Below are 27,802 nucleotides of genomic sequence, written 5' to 3'. Positions count from 1 at the left end.
TTTGAAAGCAGCTAAAAATAATTTGGAGAATCAAGAGGCTCAGTAACATACATAGGACCTGTGTTCTTCATATTTAGGTATATGTGATAATTTGATTTTTCAAAGGTCGAAATGTAGGGTTCTGTCTTAAGTCACATTAAATAGTTGTGAATAGGCTTCTTCAGTGTGTTTTATTTTTTTTTTTTTTTTTTTTTATTTTTAAAGATTTTATTTATTTATTTGACAGAGAGAAATCACAAGTAGATGGAGAGGCAGGCAGAGAGAGAGAGAGAGGGAAGCAGGCTCCCCGCTGAGCAGAGAGCCCAACGCGGGACTCGATCCCAGGACCCTGAGATCATGACCTGAGCTGAAGGCAGTGGCATAACCCACTGAGCCACCCAGGCGCCCCTTCAGTGTGTTTTAAATTGTTCTTCCCAGCAATGAGAAATTTATGTGCAGTTTTCTTACATAGAAAAGACCAATTATCCAGTGATTAATTGTATCAATGGAAAATTGTGGTCCAGGGACACTCCTGTATGACAATTTTTATCAGATCAAAAAAATTTTATTTTGTTAAAAGCAGAGCAATGACCAGTTATGTTATACTTTAAACATGTTGGACTTTTATCTGATTACACAATTTAAAGATTTTTGTCTTATATGTTACATGCTTTTTGGGAATTGGCAGACAACAAAAAGAAAACAGTATGTTCACTTATGTTGACACCCCAAGTTATTACAACTGTTTATGACTCATTGTATTTATAATTGATACATGAGAAAAAATAAGCATCTACGGCATAACAGAATCTCTTCAGTAATACACGGTATTACTGGAAGGGTTTTATTTTTAACAGTGGCATAGTTTGTACTTTGTAAAACGTATTTTCTCTCTCATTTAAATACAGGTTTTTTTAGTCAAAAAAATCTCAGGCTCTGATGCTAGACAGCTTTATGCCATGAAAGTATTGAAGAAGGCCACATTGAAAGGTAAGTGCTAGAACTGTTTATACTGTTTGCATAGTCTAAGCAAACTGGAAGGTCTCAACAGATCTCCAGTGACTCCTAGGCCAGTTACTTATATTCTGAATCTGTTCCTGTTACTGTCTTTAAGTTTAAACTTTATTTTAATGAATTTTTCCTACTGGGCTGGGAATCACATGACTAGTGAGAATGGGCATTGCCATGTTAAAGAAAAAGTTTTATAAATTCATCTTGGGCTCATGCAAATAAAGGTTTAGAAAATTCAGACTGGGTTTGATTCATCTTCAAATTAATGTGATTATTTTAATGTTTTGAAAACCTGATTTATCAAATGAAAAATAGCTTTTATTTTAAGGACTTTATCATCTTGACTTCTGGTCTCCAAGTTTTTTATTTTAAGCCTCTGATTTTGAACAGTCTTATGTAGGATTTGACTCTTTTAGATAAATAGTCATTTAGAAGAAATTGTACGTAATTTCTAAAATACTTAAATCTGTTTTTTTAAAGATTTCTTTATTTATTGACAGAGAGAGAGTACAAGTACATAGAGTGGCAGGCAGAATAAGAGGGAGAAGCAGGTTCCCTCCAAGCAGGGAGCCTGATTTGGGGCTCAATTATAGGACCCCGGGATCATGACCTGATCCAAAGGCAGCCGCTCAACCTACTGAGCTACCCAGGCACCCCTTAAATCTTCTATTTAGTAGTTTTATTTTACCCCATAACCTCTGGTTGTTAATGTTATTGATTCCCAGCATCATTTTTTTCCTCTTCAATTTACATATAATTTTATTTATTTTATTTTATTTTTTTAGATTTTATTTATTTGAGAGAGAGAACACAAGCAGGGGGAGTGGGAGAGGGAGAAGTGGGCTTCCCGCAGAGCGAGGAGCGTGACGTGGGGCTCTATCCCAGGACTCTGGGATCATGACCTGAGCCGAAGGCAGACGCTTAAGGACTGAGCCACCTAGGCACCCTACATGTAATTTTAAAGCTTTAAAAATATTTAGGAAGGAATATTTGTGATGATCATTTATTATTTTTGATGTTATTCTTTCCAGTTAGTGACCTAACCTGGATATCATCATTCCAAGAAGTTCTACAATTCTTTATAAACACAATCCTTTGCTTTCTTTCTCTTGCTCCCTTCCTGAATGTATTTTCTTTCCTAGCTAGTCTCTCTACAACTGGCACACTATTACTTGATTCTTGCTAGGACCAGAGAATTAAATTGTGTCCTCAGTGCCCTACTTTATATCACTACTTGTGTAACTTTATGCTTACTCCCAAGTTAAAAAACGACATCAGTGGAACTTAAACAAAAGAGGTCATTCACAAAAACAACAAAAATAGGTTTCATATATTTGATGAGCTCTGTGTTGTACATAATATACATAAACTCTAAAACTGAAAAATCTAAAAGAAATCAGGAAAGGAAATAAATGCCCAATTCCTTTTAGAGAAGGCTAACTGTTGTTAAGAATCTTAGTATTCATCCGGCCATCCACTTAGCTCCATATCCACAAGATTCCAATTGAATTTTCCTTTAAATATTTAAAATTTTATTGGAAAAGCGTACACCTCAAAGAGAATAGGTGCTATGCTGTATGGCAAACCAGGTGTACAGAACAATGAGAAATAATGATTCCACAAATTTTGTTTGAAAGACTCCTTAGCAATCCTTAGCAACCTGGAAAAATTAGTCTTAAATAAACCTCATGCCATAAAAAAATTGAACAGTCTAACTGAATTTTACAACTTAACACATCTAGGAATCTTGTGAAGAGATATTGAGCAAATTACAAGTTATAAACAGATTGACACTGCAAAAATATTTAGCCTTTCACACAATGAAACATAGTATAAATAAGAAATCATGAAATTATTCACCTCAAATATCAGAAAATAATAATATAAGGAATGAGTACAGACAGGGCTCCTAGGGGCCAAACCTAGAACAATTTGAACACTTCAATAATTATAGTGATGGATTACAAACCACTGAGTCAAACAAAAATCCATGGATTGATCCATAAATTAAGTAATATGGAGCAAGGGAGAGTTCTTCCTTACAGTAGAATTCCAAATAATATATATAAAAGGAATAATTGAATTAGGAGGTCCTGAAAAGTAGTATTACAACCTCTACCTAAAGGATTTCAGAATTTTATGAAGGGGGATAAAATAATGTTTGGGAAAATGTTCCATTTTGCTGACAAAGAAATACATGGAAAATAATGTTAACATTTCATACAATGGAAGCATAAACTGGAAAGTGGTTTTGCAATAAATACAGAGAAGCATTATTGCTGCTAAATTAACCTGAGGAAATAATCTCAGAGAAAGAATTCATGCACTTGAAAATTCTCATAGCAATATTAATTTATAATGTTGAGAATTTGGAAATCAAATATTGAAAAATAGAGGAATGTTTAAAAATTATACTATTTAATAGGATATTATTTAAAAGAAATATTTCAAATATAATCCCCAAAGTGAACTTAATGAAAATATGTAAGTCAACAGTCATAACAAATTTGGCTACCACAAGTATGTAAAATTACATGGATATAAGCTATAGAAGAAACCCTAGAAAAATGAAAATATTTGACATATTGGAATTGTAAGGTGTCAGATAATTTTTAGTGCATTCTTAAGTTCAATTTTAATTTTTACCAAAGTAATATGAATATAGAATCTTACAAAATAATATTGCTTTGCCAACTATCCTCCCTATCCCAGTTCTCGAACCTCAGAGACCATGACTTTTGTCTCCTTAACTGCTATTTCTGTCATTTATATCCACATTCAGTACTCTTAATTGCAATTCTTTGATTATTTTCATTCGGTGACAGTTTACTGACTTCCTAACATAGCAGATTAGGATTTAGTTCTCTCATACTACCACCCACACATAATTCTGCCTTTCATGTCTGCCCAGTAATGTTTTCATTATTACAGCTTGGTTGGTTGATTGGTTGGTTGATTTATTTATTTATCAGAGAGAGAGAGAGAGAGCACGCACAAGCAGGGAGAACAGCAGGTAGAGGGAGAAGCAGGTTCCCCACTGAGCAAGGAACCAGATGCTGGGTTCCATCCCAGTGCCCTATGATCATGACCAGAGCTGAAAGCAGACACTGACTGCGCCACCCATGTGTCCCACATTATTACAGCTTCGTAAGAACTGTTCCTAACTGAGCCAGATAGTATACTGGAGTCACATTACCTTCACATCTTTGCTGTATTAGATCTCATTTTCTGAATTCTGTGTCTACTCTTTCTCAGTTCACTTTCCAGTCTGTAGAACACATATCCTAGTAGCTACCTCAGAAAGGGTGAATGGATGGTAAAATTTTTGTGACTTTGAATGTCTTAAAATGCCCTTATTCTACCTTGTCAGTTAATTTATAATTTGGCTGAGTATAAAATTCTAGGTGAGAAATAATTTTCCCTTAGATATTTGAAGGCATAGTTTCCATTGTCTTCCAGTTTCCTGTGTTGCAATTATGAGGTTTATCGCAGTACTGACTTCCATTCCTTTGTACGTAAGCTGCTTTTCCTCTTTAGAAGTTTTTAGAACCACTCAATTCTTTATCCCTGCTGTTCTGGAATTTGTACAATGGCATTTCTTTAGTGTGAACTTTTGAAATTTACCATATCCGGTATGGGATGGTCTCTTTCAATCTAGAAATTCACTTCTTCAGTTTTGGCCAAGTATTTTGTTTCTTCCCCATTTTGTAACTCCTGCTCTTTGAATATGTTGGATTTTGTGGATCATTTAATTTTTTTCCTTGCTGTTTTCTAGTTTTGTCTTTTACCCCCTATTTTCTAGGAAATATACCAGTTATCTTTCAAACTTCCTATAGACATTTTTGTTTCTACCATTATTTTTAATTTCCTAGATTTTCCTTGTTCTATTTTTAAAAACTTTCTAGTATGGAAAGTGTCAGACATTTAGAGAAAAAAACCAAAAGAAATGGAGAACCCCCATATAACCTCCTTGCTGCCTCAGCATTTCTCAACTCATGGTCAGTTTTTTGTGTGTTTGCGTCCTTTCTTTTCCCCTCTCTTGATACTATGATGCAAATCCTAGACATTGTACAATTTCTTCCATAAATATTTTAGTATATATCTCTAAAGGATAAAGATTCTTGAATAATATATTACTATACCTAAAAAATTAATATGCAGATATCTAATCAATGTTTGAATTTCCACTTTTTCCTATTTTTATAATTCATCTTTCTTTTTGCAGTTTGTTTGAATCGAGATCTATATCTCTATTTTGTAGTTGGTTGATTCTCTTTAAGTCTTTTAATCTATGAACTCTGTCTCCATTTTTTTTTTTTTTTTGGTAGTTTATCTGTTGAAGATACTGGTTCCTTACACCCTGACCCTTTTTAAAGCTTCTTATTTCATGGGTGCCATATAGTCTTTGCTCTGTTGAGGTATATAAATTATTATGGGGTTGATTTTTAAGATTTTCCTCTTCTTTACATTGTCTCTGTTACCCTTTATTCCTTTTTTTCCCGTTTATTTTTATAACTGTTTTTCATCTTTAGAGCCTTTCCTCAAATGCTTGGGGATCCTTTGCTATCTTTTTCACATTTAAGAGTGAGATACCAGGGCACCTGGGTGGCTCAGTTGGTTGAGTGTCCAACTCTTGCTTTCAGCTCAGGTCATGATCTCAGGGTTGTGAGATCAAGCCCCACTTTGGGCTCCAAACTCAGTTGGGAGTCCGCTTGAGATTGTCCCCTTCTCCCTCTGCACCTCTTCTCTCTCTCTCTCTCTCTCTCTCTCTCTCCCTCTCTCTCTCTTTCTGTCTCTTTCTCAAATAAATAAATCTTTTAAAAAGAGTAAGTTACCAAGTAGCCAACTGGAAAGAGTTCTCTGGCAACAATTTCCTTATTTCTCATTGACTTCATTCCCTCAGGCTTAGCTTTTAGCTTTCTCTTATCTACTGTGTAAGTTACCACTTACTCATCTTAGGCTCTTGCTTTCTCACCCTGTTCTTTGTCCTTGTGAGCTTATGCATAATTTTTCCATTATCATAATTTCATTGGAGCTTTGGAAGAATGTAGAAAGTAAAACATTTATGTTTAACCAGAAGTCTCTTTCCATTTCAGGTTTCCTATTAATACAATAAATGGGGTCAAGTAGAAGTCATTAGTATTAAGTTGAGTTTGTAGGGACTTTTGTCCTAATACAGTAGTCTGTGGGCCTCAGAGTTTCTTAATACATAATCCTAGAAACATAAACAGCATTTCTTCTTGTTCACTCTTACATTCAAGTCAAGGAGGATTTAAAATCTAATAGCTACTATATGAGAAAAATTATCTCAGAGGAATGTGGTTGCTTTGCCAGCATGAGTCATTATTAACAAATTCTATTTTAGGGTTTAGAGTTTAGCCAATATAAAACATGCCTTCTTCTAAACCAGTATATCCTAATCAAAATTCTTGATTTTAGGATTATTTATATTTGTCAGTGGGACTTTACATGATAAAAGAAACCAGATTAGAATTATTACACAGTCCGGGGCGCCTGGGTGGCTCAGTGGGTTAAAGCCTCTGCCTTCAGCTCAGGTCATGATCTCAGAGTCCTGGGATCGAGTCCCGCATCGGGCTCTCTGCTCGGCAGGGAGCCTGCTTCCTCCTCTCTCTGCCTTCCTCTCTGCCTGCTTCTGATCTGTCTCTGTCAAAGGAATAAATTTTTTAAAAAAATTAAATAAAAAAAAAGAATTATTACACAGTCCTACCTCAGACAAAATGAAGGAATTCTTGAGTAAGTAAATCTCGCTGCTCATTTTCAACTAAACAAGTTCTCATCAGCGTTACATGTAAGGAAACCACCTCACAAGATAATCATAATCATAATGGGAAAAAATCATCTTTTTCTAGCCTCTCATTTTATAGAGAAGGAAGCAGGAAGTCCCTGAGCAGTGTAAGAATTTGAGCAGGTAATTCATCTAGTTATTAGCAGGGCCACTGAAACCTGTAGTTCCTGACTCCCAAATAATTGTTCTTTTCATTGTGATAGAATAATAGATGAGGGATATGCAGTAAATATACTGATGGTTATTTTTGCTGCTCACTGAGCAGAGAGGTGTGTTTTAAGTGATAAACTTTGTAATCCTTGTATAATTATCGAAAGATAGAAATTTGGAATTCAGCTTTAAGGTAATAGAAACTGAATCCAAGATCATATGGGTAGCAGTATAAAAGCACAAATGTGGGCTAGACTGGAACAGAGTTATCAGCAGACCTAGGTGATGAACCTCATTTATATAAATAATAGATACGGTCTGTTGGATAGAAGACACCAGTTGTTGTGATAGGATAAGATAATGAAATCAGAGAGTGATACTGAATTTGATATACTTGTTGCTGGACAAGTCATTTAAAAGAGCTTTGTAGATCTCAATAGCAAAATGATTTCTATATCTGGTTTGCCCATTTTCAGTCGCTGGCACTGAAATCTCCCAATTGAAAATGGAAAAATTGGTAGAATCGGAAACATAGGATTTTGTTTTAGATTCTTTGTTTCTTTTTTTCCAGGGGTCTTATTTCTGTTTTTAAATATCTGGTCACTTTATATTGAAGAGAATACCAGTTCATCTTTTTCTCTGTCCCTACCCTCCTCCCCCTACTCTTTTCCTGGTTCTTTCTGCTTAATCTTTGACATAACCATTCAGTCCTTCTGGCCTGAAGAACGCAAGTCATTTATGATTTATCCTTATTATGCAACAGAAAAAAATAATAAAATTTTAATGAATAATCATGTTCACTTCTTAAATCTATTGAGCTACCAACACAGAATACTTACCAGAATGTATTCTATTTAGTTAGTTGTCTGTCATTCCCATCAGATTATGAACTTCCTGAAGAATATTTTGTTTGTATTTGTGTCTCACGGTACCGGTTACATAGAATTTGCTCAGGGAATCATTGATTGGTAAAAGAGAGCTTTACCTGTAAGATGAAACATAAATTTATCTGCCATTCCAGATTGTCAAGAATCTGGGTCTTTCCAGTTTAACCTCCCCAATTTCCATACAATTTGGTTCCTTTCTCTTCCTTATGCATGCCTCCATGTCCTTGCTTGCTCTGGCACTCCATACCTGGACTTCTCTTCTTTAGGTCTGACCTTCCCATCCATCTAAATTCCACTCCAAAAGTGCCTAACTCCACCTCTTCCTTCATGCTTTCCTACTCATCTTTTCCTTCCCTGAATTTCTTTCTGTACTACTTAATTGCTAGTAATAAGTCATTTTATCCCTTTATCATATTCATGGTGCTATAGCTACCATTTAATTAACTATCTCCTATATACCAGGCTCTGGGATGTACAGACCTTATCTCAAATGGTCACACAGCCTACACAGGTACAGTGGTGTTATCTCTACTTCATAGATGAGAGGCAATGGAGGCTCAAAGAGTTTGAGTAGGTAACTTGCTTAAGATTACACAGATCTGAATCTGATTTAACCCCAAAAAGCCTTTGCTCTTTCAGCTGCACCACATTATTTCTTCTCCCCTTTCTCTCCTCCTTCCCCAAAAATAGACCTTTTTGGGTATACCCATCATTCACCATGTCTGTCACATTTTATAGTTGCTTAATGAATGCTTGTTAAATTGAGTTGATAGGATTGGTAGGGGTTAGTAAAACCTATTCCATTTTCTTGTGTGTTTTAGTATTTCATTGGGATGCTTCATTTTTTAGAAAGTTACTCTTTTTTGGTCATTTTTTATAACTTTGATTAAAATACTTATAAATTTGATGTTAAAGCCAACATCTGATTAAAATTCTGATATGTTCTCTGTATGTATTTTTACATGTAAAGCACAGATTTTATTTATAAACATGAACAATTTTGTCTAGCTATATAATTTAGCAAAAAATACATTAAAAAATTCGAGACTCATAGTTTTATTTGTACATATAAATGGTTTTATTGGTATGTATGAAAATATGAATTCACACTTTAGCATAATTTAATTTAAAATAGGCACCAAAGAGATTTTGTTTTAAAGATTGTCTCTGAAAGCTATTGTAATACAGCCATATGTACAATATTTTGTAGTTCGAGATCGTGTTCGGACAAAAATGGAGCGTGATATCTTGGTAGAAGTTAATCATCCTTTTATTGTGAAGTTACATTATGGTAAGTTCAAAACCACTTGGAACTTCCTCCCTCCACCTGATCCTCCACTCCCTAAGTGCATTCAGATATATTAATGTACATAAATATTTGCATAAATATTATGTACATGAATAATGTACATAAATATTAGTATATATTTATATGTGTTTAACAGATAAATAAAATCATGGAAATTAAACCATTACTTCTTAAACTTTAGAAGCCTTTATTGCATTTATACTTATGTTTCTGAGTAATAGCCATAGGAATAGGTAATAATAATCATTGTTCTTTATTATAATAAGGATTTATTATATATTTATATATTGGTATTATATTATATAATTAGTAACAGTGTACCAGCAGTTTATAGTCCATATGTGTTAGCCCAACTTTTCTTAAAAGTGAGAAAGATCCCTAATGTCAACATCCTGAAGCTTTTATCACCTTTCTTTTCCCCGAAGGTGTATATGCTTTCTCTCACTGGGTAAAGTTGTGGTGGTTCTTCGTGTAATTAAAGCCTTGTGTACTTAAACCCACATTTTTCCTGCACTTAAGTGATACGGTTCTTGTATTTTGTTTCATCGTTAAGTAACCATGTTGGGAATTTTTCTTATTGATCACATTTTTTAAAAAAGATTTTATTATTTGACAGAGAGAGATCATAAGTAGGCAGAAGCAGGCAGAAGGGAGGGGGAATCAGGCTCCCTGCTGAGCAGAGAGCCTGATGGGATCCCAGGACCCTGAGCCAAAGGTAGTGGCTTAACCCACTGAGCCACCTAGGCATCCTGATTGATCACATGTTTTAGAACTACTGTATTCCTGGGAGACTGTGGCCTGAAGAAAATGCAACAAATGTTCTAATGGTTCCATAATAAAAAACTCTGCCTTTAACATTTCCACATGAACACTGAGAGAAATCAGTGGTTATCTTCTCATAAAAAATAAATTTAGATCTATGATATAATCATTGATTTGCTCAAAATAATATAATATTCATTATTCAATAATAATAATTTGTGAATGAGTTGACCTAATGTAAGCCCAAAAAATAAACTGGTGGATTAAACAGAAATTCTCATTTCTTCATTCAGCTTTTCAAACTGAAGGGAAGTTGTATCTTATTTTGGATTTTCTCAGGGGAGGAGATTTGTTTACACGCTTATCCAAAGAGGTATGTAATTAATCTCTATTTTTAATCTATCTATATGCATCCTGTTTTAACTAAAACTTTTTTATATTTCAATATTATGTTTATTGTGTTTTCTCTAGTGGCACAAGAGTCTTAATTAGAGCCAAAAAGAATTCTTTTCCTACCTTTTGAAATTATTCTGAAAGTGGGAGTTTAAATTGATAAAATGTCTTTGTCTTTTGTCCTGCATCTTTTAGTTCCAGTTTTCAGAAGCAATAAATATCAAGGTATCCTTAAACAATTAATACTGGAAATTCAGCATGCATTTAAAAGATCAATTTTCATTTCTAAGATGTTACTGTGGTAGGGCAACAATGGCACAATCTGAATATAGATGTTACTTGATAAAATATAAAATTATTTCCCCCACAGTGCACATTTAGCATTTAGAAAGTGATTAGTTGACTGATTTGATCAGTCAGGGATTTTTGCAAATTTCCTTTCATTAGTAAAGTAGATAAAACTACATGTGATTAGTGTGTTTATAAATTTTTAAATATTTAAACTCTAGGATGGAATTTTAAATAAAAGCTACAGACACAGAAAATAAGACAAAAAATATTATTTTATTTTAGGTGATGTTCACAGAAGAAGATGTCAAATTCTACTTGGCCGAACTTGCACTTGCTTTAGACCATCTACATAGCCTGGGAATAATCTATAGAGACTTAAAACCAGAAAAGTAAGGAATTATGCTACTAAGTTGAATACAATGTAATAAAATTATCTAAGAGGTAATAAAAAATATTTGTAGAACTACCACAAGAATTATATTAGAGTACCTATGCTTCACATTTCTGATAACACTATGTTATCTTATACTTCTAAAAATCTGCCAATCATAATATGTTATGTTTTCATTTGCATTTTTTTAAGATTTTTTTTTAAAGATTTTATTTATTTATTTGACAGACAGAGATCACAAGTAGGCAGAGAGGCAGGCAGAGAGAGAGGAGGAAGCAGGCTCCCCACTGAGCAGAGAGCCCGATGTGGGGCTCGATCCCAGGTCCCTGGGACCATGACCTGAGCCAAAGGCAGAGGCTTTAACCCACTGAGCCACCCAGGTGCCCTTTTTTTAAGATTTTATTTATTCATTGGACAGAGAGATGTACAACAAGAGAGGGAGCACAAGCACAAGGGAGAGGAAGCAGACTCCCTGTCCAGCAGGGAGCCAGATGTGGGGCTCGATCCCAGAACCCTGGGATTGTGACCTGAGCCGAAGGCAGACGCTTAACAACTGAGCCAGCCAGGCGCCCCTGCATTTTTTTATTTTTAATGAGGTTGAAATCCATGTGCATATGTTTATTGACAGTTTGTATTTTTGTGTGATTTTCTGTTCATGGCCTTCATTTATCTTGGAATATTTTTTTCCTGTTGTTTTAAATAAGATACCTTTAGAATTAAGAATTTAACCATTTGACATTTATTACAAATAGTCTTTTTAGTTTGTATTTTAATTTTAACTTATTCTATTTTTACCTACACAAGTATTTTTTTCTTAGATCTACCAGACTTTTGTTATCTCTTGCATGACTTTTAGTCTTAGGAAGCCTTTTCCAATCCCATAATCAGATACTTACATTCTCATTTTATGGTTTCTTTTTTAACTTTTAACTCCATCTGGAAATTTTTTGGTATGAAGGATAGCATAGAGTTAATGCTTTCCTTCAAATACCGTTTATTGAATTTTTGCGGGGAGGTGGGGAGAGAGAAAGAGAGCATGCATGAGCAGGGGGCGGAGGGAGAGGAAGAGAGAGAATCTTAAACAGGCTCCACACCAGATGTGGAGCCTGATGTGGGGCTCAGTCCCACAACCTCAAGATCATGACCTGAGCCCCTAAAAATTTTCTTCTCCTCATCATTTCAAATTCTGAGTTGAGCAAATTTCCCATTGTTTTTGTAGTAGCAAGTATCAAGAAGCTAGTATTTGGGGCGCCTGGGTGGCTCAGTCAGTTAAGTGTCCAACTCGATTTCAGCTCAGGTCATGATCTCAGGGTTGTGACATGGAGCCCTTTATCAGGCTCTGTGCTAGGCGTGGAGCCTGCTTAAGATTCTCTCCTTCTCCCTTTGCCCCCCACCCCCGACTCACACTCACATTCTCTCTGTCTCTCTCAAAAAATCTTTAAAAAAAAGAATTTGGATATTACTTACATTAAAATGTTACGTGCAAAATTTAAATTATATATTATAATAGGAAATGATCCTTTGGGATCCTGTTTACATGATCATTTAGAAATTATTATACTTTCACATTTTACTTTCATTTTTCATACATTTTGGTTTTGGATAAGTTTTGTATGCATCCATTGTTATTCCCCAGACAATTACTAAGTTTTGTTTTTTCTCATCATTTTCCTGATTTCAAACTATAAAGACACAAAATATAATTCCTAGTGAGAATAAATATTCAAGCATATGGTCTTTAGAAGAAAAAAATTACTATAAACATATGATTAAACATAATAAAATATGTGTTAGTGTTTTATATCATTTAGTTGAATGTATTTATTGTAAACCATTGGATTAGTATTGGTCATAAAATTATGTATACAGCATGGGGCTTTCTTAAGATTTAAATAAGATCAAATGTAAGTAAGAAGTGAGATCTTTCACAGAGATGCCTAGATGACACTATTAGTTGAAGTAACATTTAGTTGTTAAATAATCCAACTATATACCATCATATAGAACTTGGAAGAAATTTCAGTTTTTAGACCAGTTGTTTTATCCACTGTAAGGGGTTTGCCACATTCTTTTAAACCACAACTCTGTTATAATAAATATGGTTGAAAATGATTATTAGTAGTTGGAAAGGAACTTTGCCTATTGAAAGTAATACAGTTGGCTTTTTCTTTCAAAGGTAAAGGGTGGGCATGGTTATCTTAAAAAATGCATTTGCTATAGAAGGCATAAGTAATGTTCTGTTAGCTTAGCTATGTTCTCTCTCTCTTTTTTTTCCCCAAAATTACCAAGAGTGATTTGAAGCTTTGTTTTTAGAATTGTCTTTCATGTATTTATTAGACAGAGGGAGGATAATCTCCAGCATACCTAATAATTCGCTTTATATTCTGGAAATGGTTAGTCTGCTTTGTAATTGAGCATAATTAGGCTTGTATTTTTTTTATAAGTCCCTTATGAAGACATGAAAAATAAGTCCCTACTGAATTATCCTCAGTGGTAAACTTTATTGTAATCCTATTTGAATTGATGACATAGAAAGGTTGGTAGTATTTTTGACACAGTAAAATTTTATTATAGCAAAATTTGGCTTTCATGTTTTTTTTTAAAGATTTTATTTATTTATTTGACAGAGAGAGATCACAAGTAGGCAGAGAGGCAGGCAGAGAGAGCGGAGGAAGCAGGCTCCCTGCTGAGCAGAGAGCCAGATGCAGGGCTCGATCCCAGGAACCCAGGATCATGACTCGAGCTGAAGGCAGAGGCCTTAAACCACTGAACCACCCAGGCACCCTGGCTTTCACATTTTTTAAGTTAGAATTAAAAGTAAAGAAATATCTGTGTTATAGAATGGCTTTGAATATAAGTGAAACAGTTTATTACTTGGCATTTCAAGTCAATATACTAAAATGCCTATCCAGAAATAGAATTATTGGCCTGCAGCCTAGTACTTATCCCTTCCTATAGCTTGTTAATTAATGACATTATTCTCCACTCAAGTATCTCCTAAAGCCAGAAACCTAGTGTCTTCTCCATTTGTTCTTCATGATCCATATTTAAGAGCTCACTAAATACCCTTTATTTTCCCCTCTGAACTGTTTTATGAAAATGCAGATCTGATTATCTCTACATTTCATTCATATAAACTTTATATGCCCTTGGGAAGAAGCCCAAACTATTTGGAATGCCGTATTGGCCTTTTGTAGACTGGTCCCATGCATTCAACATATGTTTCTTATTTGTCTTTACTCTACCAGGTGCTGAGCAACAAGATGAATAAGGTCAAACCTAGAAGCTCAGAGTTTACTGAGAAAGAAAGAAAACACTGGAGAGCTTACACAGATTGGTTAGGGGGCGCCTGGCTGGCTCAGTTGGTTAAGTGTCCAACTCTTGATTTGGGCTCAGATCATGATCTCCGGATTCTGAGATCAAGCTCTGTGTCTAGCATCAAGCCTGCTTAAGATTCTCTCTCCTTCTGCTCCCTGACTCTAAAAAAAAAAAAAGAAAGAAAGAAAGAAAAGAAAAGAAAAAGAGGATTGGATAGAGAAACTAGGAAAGAATGATTGAGTCAAATACCTAAAAAATGACCAAGAAAATGACAACTTTAATGCAGTTGACCGAAATATGTGGACCCTCTGTCTGTTGTGCAAGCACTAAGGATTTTAGTTAGGCCACCTCTGCAGAAAAGCATTACAAAGAGCAACTAGAAATTAGAAAGAATATAAGTTTTAGTTCTTTTCGTTATTGTTTTCAAATGCCCTTAATACATGTTTATAAGGATTTGCCTTTGGGTTTTGTTATGTATGTGTGTCCAAAAAAATTTTTCTCCTTTTTTACCTTTCCCTTATCACAGTCTAAAACAATATTTTAGAAGAAATGTGATCTGGTGCTTAACACAGTAGTTTCAGTTCTAGGTTCTATAAGTATCTAGTGGTTTGAAAGATTTTCTAAATTTGTTTTCTTTCAGCATACTTCTTGATGAAGAAGGTCACATCAAGTTAACAGGTAAAAATCCTCATTTTATTAAAATATTCTCTTCTACTCTATATAATTTCTTTTAAAGTTGATTGTGGTTCAAATATTGAGTAACAAATTGCCTTGAAAACTTGGATTAGAATTTTTAATAAATGTAAATATTGGAACTCAAAGCTTAAACTTTAAGTGTGGAAATTATTGTAGGATAGTTATGAATTATATATTTATTTTGGCAGATTTTGGCCTAAGTAAAGAGTCTATTGACCATGAAAAGAAGGCCTATTCTTTCTGTGGAACTGTGGAATACATGGCTCCCGAAGTAGTTAATCGTCGAGGTCACACTCAAAGTGCGGACTGGTGGTCTTTTGGTGTGTTAATGGTAAGGATTGGGGTGTTTTTTGAGTTCAGTAATATGGTGGAAGTATAAATCACTTGTTTTATTATATAGCAATTTTATAAGATTTAGTTTGAAGTAAAATGATGCTTTTTTATTTTCTGGCCTTGAGATTTTATACTTCTTGACTAATACCCCTGATGATGTTGCCTTTTTGTAGTTTGAAATGCTCACTGGTACACTACCTTTCCAAGGAAAAGATCGAAAAGAAACAATGACTATGATTCTTAAGTAAGTACTCCTTAAGTACTCCCTAGTGAATATGTTTTGATGAGATTTAGAAATAAATGCTTCAAACTGAAATGTGAAATTTTATTCATTGATATTATGGCGTTAATGTTAATGTGTTTCAAATATGAACAAGCCCTGTAGATTTAGAGTACTCATGTTCCTTTTTTTCAATTCTGGGCACACAAATGTTGGAGCTTTTGGCCCTTATTCATGCCCTCCACCAAGTACAGCCAGAGACCAGGCCCCTGCCCCAAGCAGAAACACAGGGATCCAGGGCTCTGGGTTACATCTCCAAAGGAGTACTCATATAATCTTCATGTTACACTTGATCTTAGCCAAAAGGCCGAGAAGCGATAAATCTTCATGTTAATGTTAACACAGTGAAAGCTTCACCTTTAAAATTTGGCATATGACAAGGACATCAATTATTCCACTTCTCTTCATGTTGTCCTAGAGATACTAGCAAGTATAATAAGGCCAGGAAAAGAAATAAGATTTAAGGTTCAAAAAGAAGAAATAAGATTGTTCTTATTTATACAACATGACTGTGTCCGTAGAAAATCCAAATCTTCATATACATTCTTGGAATTAATAAGAGTTTAGCAAAGTTGTTGGATCAGAGGTGAATAAATAAAATCTATTTTTATATCTACATAGTAGCAACAGAAAATGAAATTTTTTAAAAAGATAATATTTGCAGTATTATAAAAAACTCAAATAATTAGGGATAAATCTCGCAAAAGTTATGTAAAATCTCTATGCAGAAAACTAGGAAATTTTATTTAAAGAAAATTTAATGGGTGCCTGGGTGGCTCAGTGGGTTAAAGCCTCTGCCTTCAGCTCAGTCATGATCCTAGGGTCCTGGGATTGAGCCCCGCATCAGGCTCTCTGCTTGGCGGGGAGCCTGCTTCCTCCTTCTCTCTCTTCCTGCCTTTCTGCCTGCTTGTGATCTCTGTCTGTCAAATAAATAAATAAAGGAAAAAAATAAAAATTTAAAGGATTGTTCTGTAAGGTTGTACCATATTCACATTATGACAGACACAGTATTGTAAAGATGTGGGTTTGTATAGATGAGCATTTTCCAATAGAAATGTAATGTAAAATTACTGTGTAATTTTAACTTTTTTAGTAGCAACATTTAAAAAGTAAAAAAATTTAGTATAGATTATAATCTATTTTATTTAACCCAGTATAGCCAAGATGTCATTTCAACATGTAATCAACAATAGAAAATGATTCATGAGATATGATACATTTTTATCATACTTATTTGTATGTGCATTTTATTTTATTTTATTTTTTCCAGGGTGCACTTTATCCTTAGAATTTGGGCTAACCATATTTCAAGTGCTTGGTGGTTGTTTGTTGCTAGTGGCTACCATATTATACAGCGTAACTATAGTCTTAATGCAGATGGAATTTAAATTTTAAGAAGTTTTTTGTGTGAAACTTGATAAACTGATTCTAATATGTAAATCAGAAAATGCAAATTACAGGGCGCCTGGGTGGCTCAGTGGGTTAAAGCCTCTGCCTTCAGCTCAGGTCATGATCCCAGGGTCCTGGGATTGAGCCCCGCATCGGGCTCTCTGCTCGGCGGGGAGCCTGCTTCCTCTTCTCTCTCTGCCTGCCTCTCTGCCTACTTGTGAACTCTGTCAAATAAATAAATAAAATCTTAAAAAAAAAAAAAAAGAAAGATCTCTGCTATATCCTTGTTACCTAATATGGCAGTATTTTCCCAGACTTGTTCAGTAGAACCCTAATTCTACAAGATGTGAATAGGTATTCTCTGAAAAAGACGTACTAGCAGCAAATATTTAGAAAAATACTGATTCTTTACTTTAGATTTCTAAGCCTTTTGTATGCAGTGCATTTTATTCTGTGTCTCCAAGAGGGATATTATAGATAACATTCCACAAATTCATTAGATCATGAAGTATTTTTTGGTTGTTGCTGAGTATCTAGAGAAATTAAAGTTCTTCAGTAAAATGTTGGGGGAATGCGGGCCAAGTGAATAAATTCTCAATCTTTAACTGCATTTAAGGCCTTTCATTCTCTCATGTTAAATTAGATATCCCCCTGGGCTGCCTGGATGGCTCAGTGGGTTAAGCCTCTGCTTTCAGCTCAGGTCATGATCTCAGGGTCCTGGAATTGAGTCCCGCATCAGGCTCTCTGCTAGGCAGGGAGCCTGCTTCCTCCTCTCTCTCTCTCTCTCTCTCTCTCTCCCTCTCTACTTGTGATCTCTCTCTGTCAAATAAAATCTTTGAAAAAAATTAGATATCCCCTGCTATTGTCTTTGTTTTATTAAATTAATTTATTATTTATTTTCAGAAAAACAGTATTCATTATTTTTTCACCACACCCAGTGCTCCATGCAATCCGTGCCCTCCATAATACCCACCACCTGGTACCCCAACCTCCCACCCCCCGCCACTTCAAACCCCTCAGATTGTTTTTCAGAGTCCATAGTCTCTCATGATTCACCTCCCCTTCCAATTTACCCCCTGCTATTCTGTTAGCAGTCTTTCCATATGTCCTTCTGAACTTGCCTCTTCACATATCAGGATTATCCTCAGGTTGTCCATCTCTATCTTCTCCTATCTTTATCTCTGTACCCTCAGCACTAAGGAATAGCTGGCACATTGTAGCTCACTAACAACTCTTGAATAATAAATGGATCTGTTTCTGAAGTAGAAATTTCTCTGCTAGCCATTTCCCCAGCTGTTACTGTTTTCGTACTTATAGATAGTTTCCTTAATGTATAAGTTAGGGGAAAAAATAAAATTATATATTAAAGCTGAAACTGACCTTCAAGCTCATTCAAGCTAGTGGGTTTCAGACTGTGTGCTGTAGACTCTTAGAAGTTCCATAGACCCCTTTCCCACCAGCTCTTCTTCCCTGTAGGATTGTTAAAGGGAATGGGAGGAAAACATAGGTATATGAAGCACATGTTCTTTTAGCAGTTTTAAATCATGGATTTCTTAAATTCCTTTTGAAAAAAAGGTTCCAAGATTATAGTTTGGAAGCCATTGATCTAACGGTCTATACTTGCTTATAAAGAAGTAGTAACAGACCCAAGGGGATTGTCTTTTCCCAAGGTAACAAAGTTCTTAGTAGCAGTGCCAGAACTAAAACTCAGGTATCTGACTCTCACAGCAGTGTTTGTTGCAAAATTTATAAAAATGGAAAAGTGTGTTAGAAAATTATGGACTGGGGTGCCTGGGTCGCTCAGTCAGTTAAGCGTCTGCCTTCAGCTCAGGTCATGATCCCAGGGTCCTGGAATCAAGCCCCATGTCGGGCTCCCTGCTCATTGGGGAGCCTGCTTCTCCTCTCCCTCCGCCTCTTTCTCTGCTTGTAGTCTGTCTCTCTCTCTCAAATAAATAAAATCTTTTAAAAAAGATTATGGACTAAAATTCCATTAAGTGTCCACACAAAAAAACTATACACAAATGTTCATAGCATCTTTATTTGTAGTAACCCAAATGACACAAGTGTCCACACAAAAAACTATACACAAATGTTCATAGCATCTTTATTTGTAGTAACCCAAATGACACAATCCAGATACCCTTCACCAGGGAAATAGATAAACGAATTGTGGTACAACTATACCGTGGAATATTACCCAACAACTTGGATGAATCTCAGGGGAATTTATATTGAGTAAAAAAAAAAAAAGATTACACACTTTATGATTACACTTACATAACATTCTTAAAATGACAAAGTTACAGAAATGTAGAATAGATTTGTGATTGCCAGAGGTTAGGAACTATAAAGGGAAGGAGGCAACTGTGGTTATAAAGGGACGTGAGGTATGCTGATGGTAATGAACTCTTCAGTATCTTTACTTTGGTGATGGGTGCAGCAACCTATACATAAATATGGTAAAAGGGCATAGGACTAAGCTTACACACACAGTGAGTGCAGTTAAAACTGGAGACGTCTGAAGGAGATCAGTGGATTGTACCAAAGTCAGGATTCTGGTTTTGATAGTGTACTATGATTTTGTCAGATGTGACCATTAGAGAAAACTGGGTAAAGTGTACACAGGATCTATATTATTTCTTACAACTTAGTATAAATCCACAATTATCTCAAAATAGAAAGGATTAACAGTTTTAAAATAGAACACAGATACTGCCAAAAAATAAAATGTTATTATGTGGATTTATTATTTAGAGCCAAGCTTGGGATGCCACAGTTTTTGAGTCCTGAAGCCCAGAGTCTTTTACGAATGCTTTTCAAACGAAATCCTGCGAACAGATTGGGTAAAATTTGTAATAAATTTGTTTCTTTTGTGTGTTTGTTGGTCTTTGGGATTTTTTAGTGAGGGGAGGTGGGTATTTGTTTTTGTTGTGGAATTGACATAGTAGTACATATATTAAAAACAAACACTAAATTACCTATTCCTCCTTGAAATAAAATTACCATTTAATCAAAAGTTTTAAACCATTTAATTTTTGATAGGTGCAGGACCAGATGGAGTTGAGGAAATTAAAAGACATTCATTTTTCTCAACAATAGACTGGAATGTGAGTATACAATGAAAATTTTCTTGAATTTTTTTGTATTTAATGCATGTCTAAATCTCTCTTTTTTTTTCCACCAGAAACTGTACAGAAGAGAAATTCATCCACCTTTTAAACCTGCAACTGGCAGGCCTGAAGATACGTTCTATTTTGATCCTGAGTTTACTGCAAAAACTCCCAAAGGTAAGGAGAAAATGTGAAAACCTAAATGTAACACATATATATGACTCCTAATGCTATCCTCATATCTGCCCTGTGTACCGTATCCCTGTTTCAATAACTAGAAAATTAGTAACTCCTTTACAACATTTTATAGCAGTTAAGATCCTTGTTAAATCTTTTAGCAAATTAGGTTGTACCTTAAACTTTGATACTCTTTATGTGAAAAATTTCTTTGGTTGTGCGTTCATTTACCTGTAGCTATTTTTACATGAAAGACTCTTTGGTATAGGTAGTACTCTTTAAAACTCTGATATTAGGTAGAATTCTGGAAGTACTTGTGAAGTTCAAATCCAAAACATAAACTTTACATGAGGTGTGATCATTTCAAAATGACTCATATCCTGTATCATGTTTTATCCTAAAATTGCATAAACAATGACTCTTCTAGAGAAGTTATCTTTGAAATGATAATCTGTATTTTATTAAATTAGTATGTGTATGCATGTAATTTTGTGTTCTGCACTCTAGTACTCTCTCATTTAGGTGTACCAGACCCCAGGTTTATCATTGACAAGCAAATAAAAAGTGTATTTGCATATATTTTCTATAGAGTATGTCATTTAAACCTCACTATAAAGCTTTCCAGTCAATATCCTCATAATTTGGGGCGCCTGGGTGGCTCAGTGGGTTGAGCCGCTGCCTTCGGCTCAGGTCATGATCTCAGGGTCCTGGGATCGAGTCCCGCATCGGGCTCTCTGCTCGGCAGGGAGCCTGCTTCCCTCTCTCTCTCTCTCTCTGCCTGCCTCTCCATCTACTTGTGATTTCTCTCTGTCAAATAAATAAATAAAATCTTAAAAAATAATAATAATAATAAAATCTTTAAAAAAAATATCCTCATAATTTATGTTAAACATCGATGGATTTTATTATTTTTTGGTAAGACAGTCTTAGAAATTTCGATTAATATGTAAAATTTTATCAAATACATGAACAGTGATATGCATAGAATTGATGATACATGGTCATGTTTTACTTTGCTTTCTCATTACAATTTGGCCTAATAGAGGAAAAATGTCAAAAGAGAGCAGTTCTGTATTGTATTCTACCCAAATTGGTTCTCTTAGCATAGTTCTTCAGTATAATACTGTCACATTGATTTAAAATGCACTTATCAGTATTTGTTGCTGAGAATGTCAGGCTGATGTTAAAAAAGAACTTTATGTGGAGTTGATGTTTAAGTATATTGCCTGTTTGGTATTCGCTTGTGCCTAGACTTTATAGTGTAATTATAAATATTAGTATGCTTAGTTCTATGTTTATATTTATGAATAGCATATTTGTTATGTCTTGTTTTTGTAATTAAATTTTTAAGTATTTTTCTATTTTTGTTAATGCCAGTAGATTCCACACAAATAATTTGAGTAACCATACGTGTCATGTCATAAAATATATTCTAAGGACTGCATACCATGATTGTCTCAGAAATTACTTTTATTCCTTATATATATATATATATGTATAGTATATATATATAGTAATTTTTAACTTATAGTTTAGATTTCTAGATTCTGATGTTTTATATATTGAGATCACTAGACTAAATTTCTTTCTTCTAAATTATCTGTAGGGGAATCTTGTATCTCCCCCTCACCAGGAGCCATAGCATTGTTAGGTTATCATGTAGGGTTGCACTGTTTAATATGGTAGCCACTAGCCATATATGGTTATTTCGATTTAAATTAATTAAGATATAAAATTTTGTTTCTCAGGGCACCTGGGTGGCTCAGAGGGTTAAGCTCTGCCTTCGGCTCAGGGTCCTGGGATGGAGCCCCACATCAGGCTCTCTGCTCAGCAGGGAGCCTCCTTCTCCGCCTCTCTCTGCCCGTCTCTCTGCCTACTTGTGATCTCTCTCTGTATGTCAAATAAATTAAAAAATCTTTTAAAAAAATAAATAAAAATAAAATTTTGTTTCTCAGTCACACTAAACCACATTTCAGATGCTTGAGAGCTGCATGTGGCTTCTGGCTACCATATTGGACAGCACAGGTAAAGAAAATTTCCATCACTACAGGGAATTCTATGAGACAGTGCTAATTTAGAATAACATTAACCTAGTAATTTATTGATTTATTATATTCTTCAATGAATTAGCTATTTGGGGGGCTCAGAGGAGATAGGATGTTAGAGTTGTGATACCAATAAGCCATCAGGACAAAGCTGAGAGTTTTCACTGAGTTATCCTGGAAGCCCTGGATGCCTAAGAAGTAGAATTCCAGAATAAGTGAGAAAGGTCATACTGTCAACAGTTCTTCCTTTTTTTTTTTTTTTTTTTTTAAAGATTTTATTTATTTATTTGACAGAGAGAGATCACAAGTAGGCAGAGAGGCAGGCAGAGAGAGAGGAGGAAGCAGGCTCCCTGCTGAGCAGAGAGCCCGATGTGGGACTCGATCCCAGGACCCTGAGATCATGACCTGAGCCGAAGGCAGCGGCTTAACCCACTGAGCCACCCAGGCGCCCAACAGTTCTTCCTTTAATTAGATTTAGAGTATTACCTTCTTATTTTTTTTCAGATTCACCTGGCATTCCACCTAGTGCTAATGCACATCAGCTTTTTCGGGGATTTAGTTTTGTTGCTATCACCTCAGATGATGAAAGCCAAGCTATGCAGACAGTTGGTGTGCATTCAATTGTGCAGGTGAGTGAATGTATAATTTAAAATTTGAATTGTTTTAAGAAATAGTTCACTGTGTGAATAATTAGATTTATCTGCTGATTTTAAGTGGGCGGCTTAAAATATATTTTATATCATTGATCTTGAAAATTCCTTTCATATGCCTCTAAAGAGATTTAAAAAAAAAGAAAACTGTGCCTGGGTGACTTAGTTGGTTAAGCATCCAGCTCTTGCTTTCAGCTCAGGTCATGATCTCAAGGTCATGGGATTGGGCCATTGGCAGGCTGTGTGCCCAGTGCAGAGTCAGCTTGAGAGTCTCCCTCCACTCCTCACCTGCCCCGGCTTGCACACACTCATGCTTTCTCTCTCTTGCTCTTTCTCTTTCTCTCTCACTAAAATAAGTAAGTAATAAATCTTTGAGGAAAAAAAAAAAAAAAAGATGGCCTGCTCCAGAGTCCTGGATATCCTTCTGACTTGAAGGGGGGGGGGGTGCCTGGGTGGCTCAGTTGGTTAAGCCTCTGCCTTTGGCTTAGGTCATGATCCTGGGGTCCTGGGATTGAGCACCACATTGGGCTCCCTGCTCGGTGGGGAATCTGCTTCTCCCTCTCCCTCTGCCCTTCCTCCTGCTCATGCTCTCCCTTACTCTATACTCTCTGTCTAATAAATAAATAAAATATTCAAAAGAATAAAAGAGAGTTGAGATACATATCACCATCTTGTCTCTACCCTCTCCTCCTATGCCTCATAATGTTTATCAGCCCTAACTTGTTTCATCTTCTGCCTCTGTCAGGTCAGCTGTGATGAACTGAGGTCTCCTGATTTCCTGATAGCTTGGAACAGGGCTCAGTAGACTTGATCTGTAAAGGGTCAATTAATAAATATTTGAGGCTTTGGAGGCTTTGTGATCTCTATTACAACTCAGCTCTGTCACTGTAGCACAAAAGCAGCCATGGACTATAGCTAAATAAATGAGCATGCTGTGTGCCAATAAAACTTTATAAAAGAAAAGTGAATTTCAGTCTTATATTTTCCAAATTTTGTGCCCTTGTGCTTTTGGAGCCCCAATTACTATTTAAAAGAAGTGGTTATAGGTACTATCTTAGGGTGTCCCCCACCTCATTATCCCATGTGTTTATCAGAGTTGGAACACAGGGTAAAAACCACAGAAGCAGGATTCCAGATGTCTGTGTGTTTATATCAGGAGACTGGACTAATAAATGTTATTAGAGGAACACAAGTAGTACAAACCATTAGATTTATTTCTTCCCATCCTAGTATCATAGAAAGATAAATGTAATTCATCTTCCAAGTCATAGAGGGTACTAGATACATCTCTGAAGCACTGACTGTTTAGTAATTAGTGCTTGAATTTGCTTGATGATGAAGTTGCTTTTGTTCTAAATTTTTTTTTCATGAGTTAGTCATCCTTCTTTCCTTTCTAGAAAACCAGTTTAAACACTGGTTTTTAGATAAAGTTCATTGAAGCAGTTTGTTCAGTTTACTGTAGCAAGCATGTGATGTATATTAAGTTTTCAAGTTATAACTTCTGTACCTAACATAGAAATCACAAACATATTCTACAGATTTCAAATTTTAACCCAAACACAGTTCATAGGCATTGGTCAGGGGGGAGGTCTCCTTTCAATATAGCCAAGGACAGCACAACTTCCCCCAGCCTGCTTATGGAACTACTAATTTGTTAGCCATCATTCTACCACGTGTTATTCGTCTTTAACTCATTAACAGCTTCTCTAGCAGAAGTTGTATTGAAACTTTGACTCGAGGGTGGAAACAGAGGGCATGGCTACTGGTAGTCCACAATGATGATAATAGGTATCACCTTCAAATACATTATTTTTATTTAGTATTCACCATTAACCTCTGAGAAAACACATGTTCAGGGTTGCACGGTCTGCCAGAGGGACCTCTGAGACAAGAATCCAGATGTTCTAATTCTAAATCCTCCTAAATATTTTTCTTCTGTACCAGAAGCTTCAAACTTCTCCCTATTTGCAAAAAGTACTTCAAAGACCTAGCACCATGTGGGGAATGGAACAGGGCTCAGGCACAGGCAAGACTTTCCGCCTTTTGTCAAGTAACTGCATTTTCTGTTGTACATATTCAATTTTTTCTTTTTAACATGAGCTTTTGAAAAAGCCTATTTCTTGCTATACATTTTATGGTAGGCACTTCTAAAATACACAGTTGTGGGGATGCCTGGATGGCTCAGTCGGTTAAGTAGCTGCCTTCGGCTCAGCTCATGATCCCAGGGTTCTGGGATTGGGCCCCGAATTGGGCTCCCTGCTCAGTGGGAGGCCTGCTTCTCCCTCTTGTACTCCCCCTGCTTGTGTTCCCTCTCTTGCTATGTCTCTCTCTGTCAAATGAATAAATAAAATCTTTTTAAAAAAATACACAGTTGTGGAAGAATAAATGCTGTAAAGATTCATTTTTATTTTGTTTATATTCATTTATATTTGTTGTTAACATCAACAATGTGTAATGGGTAGCATATTCCCCTATAATGATTTATACCATAGTCATTATAAAACTGTCAATTTGTAATTGTGTTTGTAGCAGTTGCACAGAAACAGTATTCAGTTTACTGATGGATATGAAGTAAAGGAAGATATTGGAGTTGGCTCCTACTCTGTTTGCAAGAGATGCATACATAAAGCTACAAACATGGAATTTGCAGTGAAGGTAAATCTTTTCAGATTTAAAATGCAACTCTGGGGTGCCTGGGTGGCTCAGTCAGTTGTGCATCTGACTCATGATTTCAGCTCTGGTCTTGAACTCAGGTTCATGAGTTCAAACCCCACATTGGGCTCCACGCCCAGCATGGAACCTACTTTAAAAAATTAAATCACAATATAAAATACAATTCTAATAGTTATTATTCACACATGTCAGTACCAGTTAAAATTAAACACTTCTTCTTTGGTAAATGTGCCTTTTTGTTTTGTTGTGTTGTGTTTTTTGTTTTGCTTTAAAGGTAAGGTAAATTTAATTATCTGCCTAGCAACCCTCAGCGATCTTAATCTGGAACCACAGATTCACCTGTAAACTAAAGGCAAGGTAGCATACCTCCAGTTTGCTGAAGGCATTAGTACAGTTTACATCTGACCTGATTTTTAGTAACATCCCTTTACCCTAAAAAGTCCCCCATTTGTGGTCTGTCAGGGAATTCCTCAAGATTGTATGCCAAATTTTAAGTGTTTACATTTTTCTGGCAAAATATTCATACTGTCCTTTACATATAAAGGGATCTGTGAACCAATAAAAGTAAACCACTACTGTTAAAAAATTTGTTATCATTAGCTGTTTTAATTTCATCAGGTGTCAAGACAGTAAGAATTTTCTAAGCCAAAAAACAAATCACATGGCTCTGTGATAAAGTTTGAGTTACAAACCTGTAGTTGTAAGTGAAAAAATACTATATTCAAGTCTCTGCCTTTTTATTTCTTGAGATGGTAGTCACCGCTCTCCCAATATAAGCAATTTAAGTAATATCTAAAGCTTTCAACCTATTTTGAACCTTAGAACTGGTCAATAAGTGTGGGTAGCTCATTTTTAGTTAGTAGGAGAGTGGCATTAATTGTTATTATTTCTGTACATCCATCTGTCTATCATCTGTTATGATTGCACTGTGTAAAAATATATTATATATATATATATATATAAAAATATGTGGGAAGACACACACCTACATAAAAAATGATAATTACTATTCTAAACTTGGATGTAATTGATTTAAAAACTATCAGTGTCCAGCTTTCTATCAGATGTAGGATGAACCATAGAAATGCATGTTAATTTGCTCTTCTCCTACTCATTGCTCATAGTGAAATCTGGGGTACATAGGAATTTTCACATTGCTTACATGAAAGGAGAGAAGGTGAGTAATGTACATGATGGGCAGTTTAAGGAGGTATCTTGCCTCCATAAACGCATCAGAAGAAAAGCAGAAATGCCTTGAGGCCCCCTTTGAATTACAGAAACTAGAGGCAGTATACCAAAACCTTGAGAATATCTTCAAGCTATTTGTGGATTCTTGTGACTTAAATTTAATTCATAAAACCAATCCCAGCACAACTTTTTTCTACTGAAATTACTACAAATCTAAGATCTACAAACACAAGTCTGAATGTGACATAAGCTCTGCTCAGATTAGTAGATCAAAGAGAATGTTGCTGGGAGTAACACCTCCCAGTGTGTTCTAGTTTTCAAAAGACTAGTCCTGGATCATCTCCCCTGAATTAGGATGTCTGTTCCATAAACGTTTCCTCTTAATTATCCATTTGCTATGGTAGTCCACAACTTGCTATGGTAATTCCACACTGTCATTTGCATTTGATTACAGTGTACACCTAATGTTTGTATTCCCTCTTCTCATACAGAACTGTTTTTGCAACTAAATCTATTTCAGATAGCACATTTGGCTTGCACTGTGAGTTGCAAGCTCTTCCTCAACTGCTGGAGCATTTGAGTATTTATTGCATACATTAATTACTAAGCTTTTTTAAAATTGAAAATATAAAGGTCACAAAATTTGTTTCAGACTACCCTTTGGACAAAATGAAAGCCAAACTTGTCCTTTTAAAAATAGATATAATATTACTTTAACAGATTAAAACATTAAGAGGTATATTTTTAAGAAGCTGCTGACATAAAAGGGTTGGAAAGCTACATTAGTATTTTAAAGGGCTTTATTATAATAATTAAACTTAACTCTAGTCAAGTAAAATTCTAGGTGTGGTTTTCTGCTTAGCTTTCTGCATAGCTTCAAAAATAAGCTTGTTCTACTTAGCTGTTAATTAATTTTTTATAAGTAGCTTACAACTAATGGGTTATTCCGCTGAAGCATTTCCTT

General features: G+C 35.3%; 1 protein-coding gene across 7 annotated transcripts in view; it reads left to right on the top strand.

The window, feature by feature from the left end:
• The window catches only part of RPS6KA3 (ribosomal protein S6 kinase A3), a 111,792-nt gene that overhangs the window by 62,836 nt on the left and 21,154 nt on the right, over positions 1–27,802 (top strand). For all 7 annotated transcript variants that reach the window (XM_045089390.1, XM_045089391.1, XM_045089395.1 and 4 more), the window contains 12 exons: positions 888–969; positions 9,044–9,124; positions 10,198–10,277; positions 10,871–10,977; positions 14,938–14,975; positions 15,182–15,324; positions 15,500–15,570; positions 19,750–19,838; positions 20,038–20,102; positions 20,180–20,282; positions 22,832–22,956; positions 25,507–25,632. In XM_045089390.1, coding sequence (XP_044945325.1) covers positions 888–969; positions 9,044–9,124; positions 10,198–10,277; positions 10,871–10,977; positions 14,938–14,975; positions 15,182–15,324; positions 15,500–15,570; positions 19,750–19,838; positions 20,038–20,102; positions 20,180–20,282; positions 22,832–22,956; positions 25,507–25,632 — 1,110 coding nt within the window. The remainder of the gene's footprint in view (positions 1–887; positions 970–9,043; positions 9,125–10,197; positions 10,278–10,870; positions 10,978–14,937; positions 14,976–15,181; positions 15,325–15,499; positions 15,571–19,749; positions 19,839–20,037; positions 20,103–20,179; positions 20,283–22,831; positions 22,957–25,506; positions 25,633–27,802) is intronic.

Source organism: Mustela putorius, unplaced genomic scaffold, assembly GCF_011764305.1.
Source record: "Mustela putorius furo isolate JIRA1106 unplaced genomic scaffold, ASM1176430v1.1 tig00003836_pilon_pilon_pilon, whole genome shotgun sequence".
NCBI lineage: Eukaryota > Metazoa > Chordata > Mammalia > Carnivora > Mustelidae > Mustela > Mustela putorius.
This window is presented reverse-complemented; position numbering and strand designations above follow the sequence as displayed.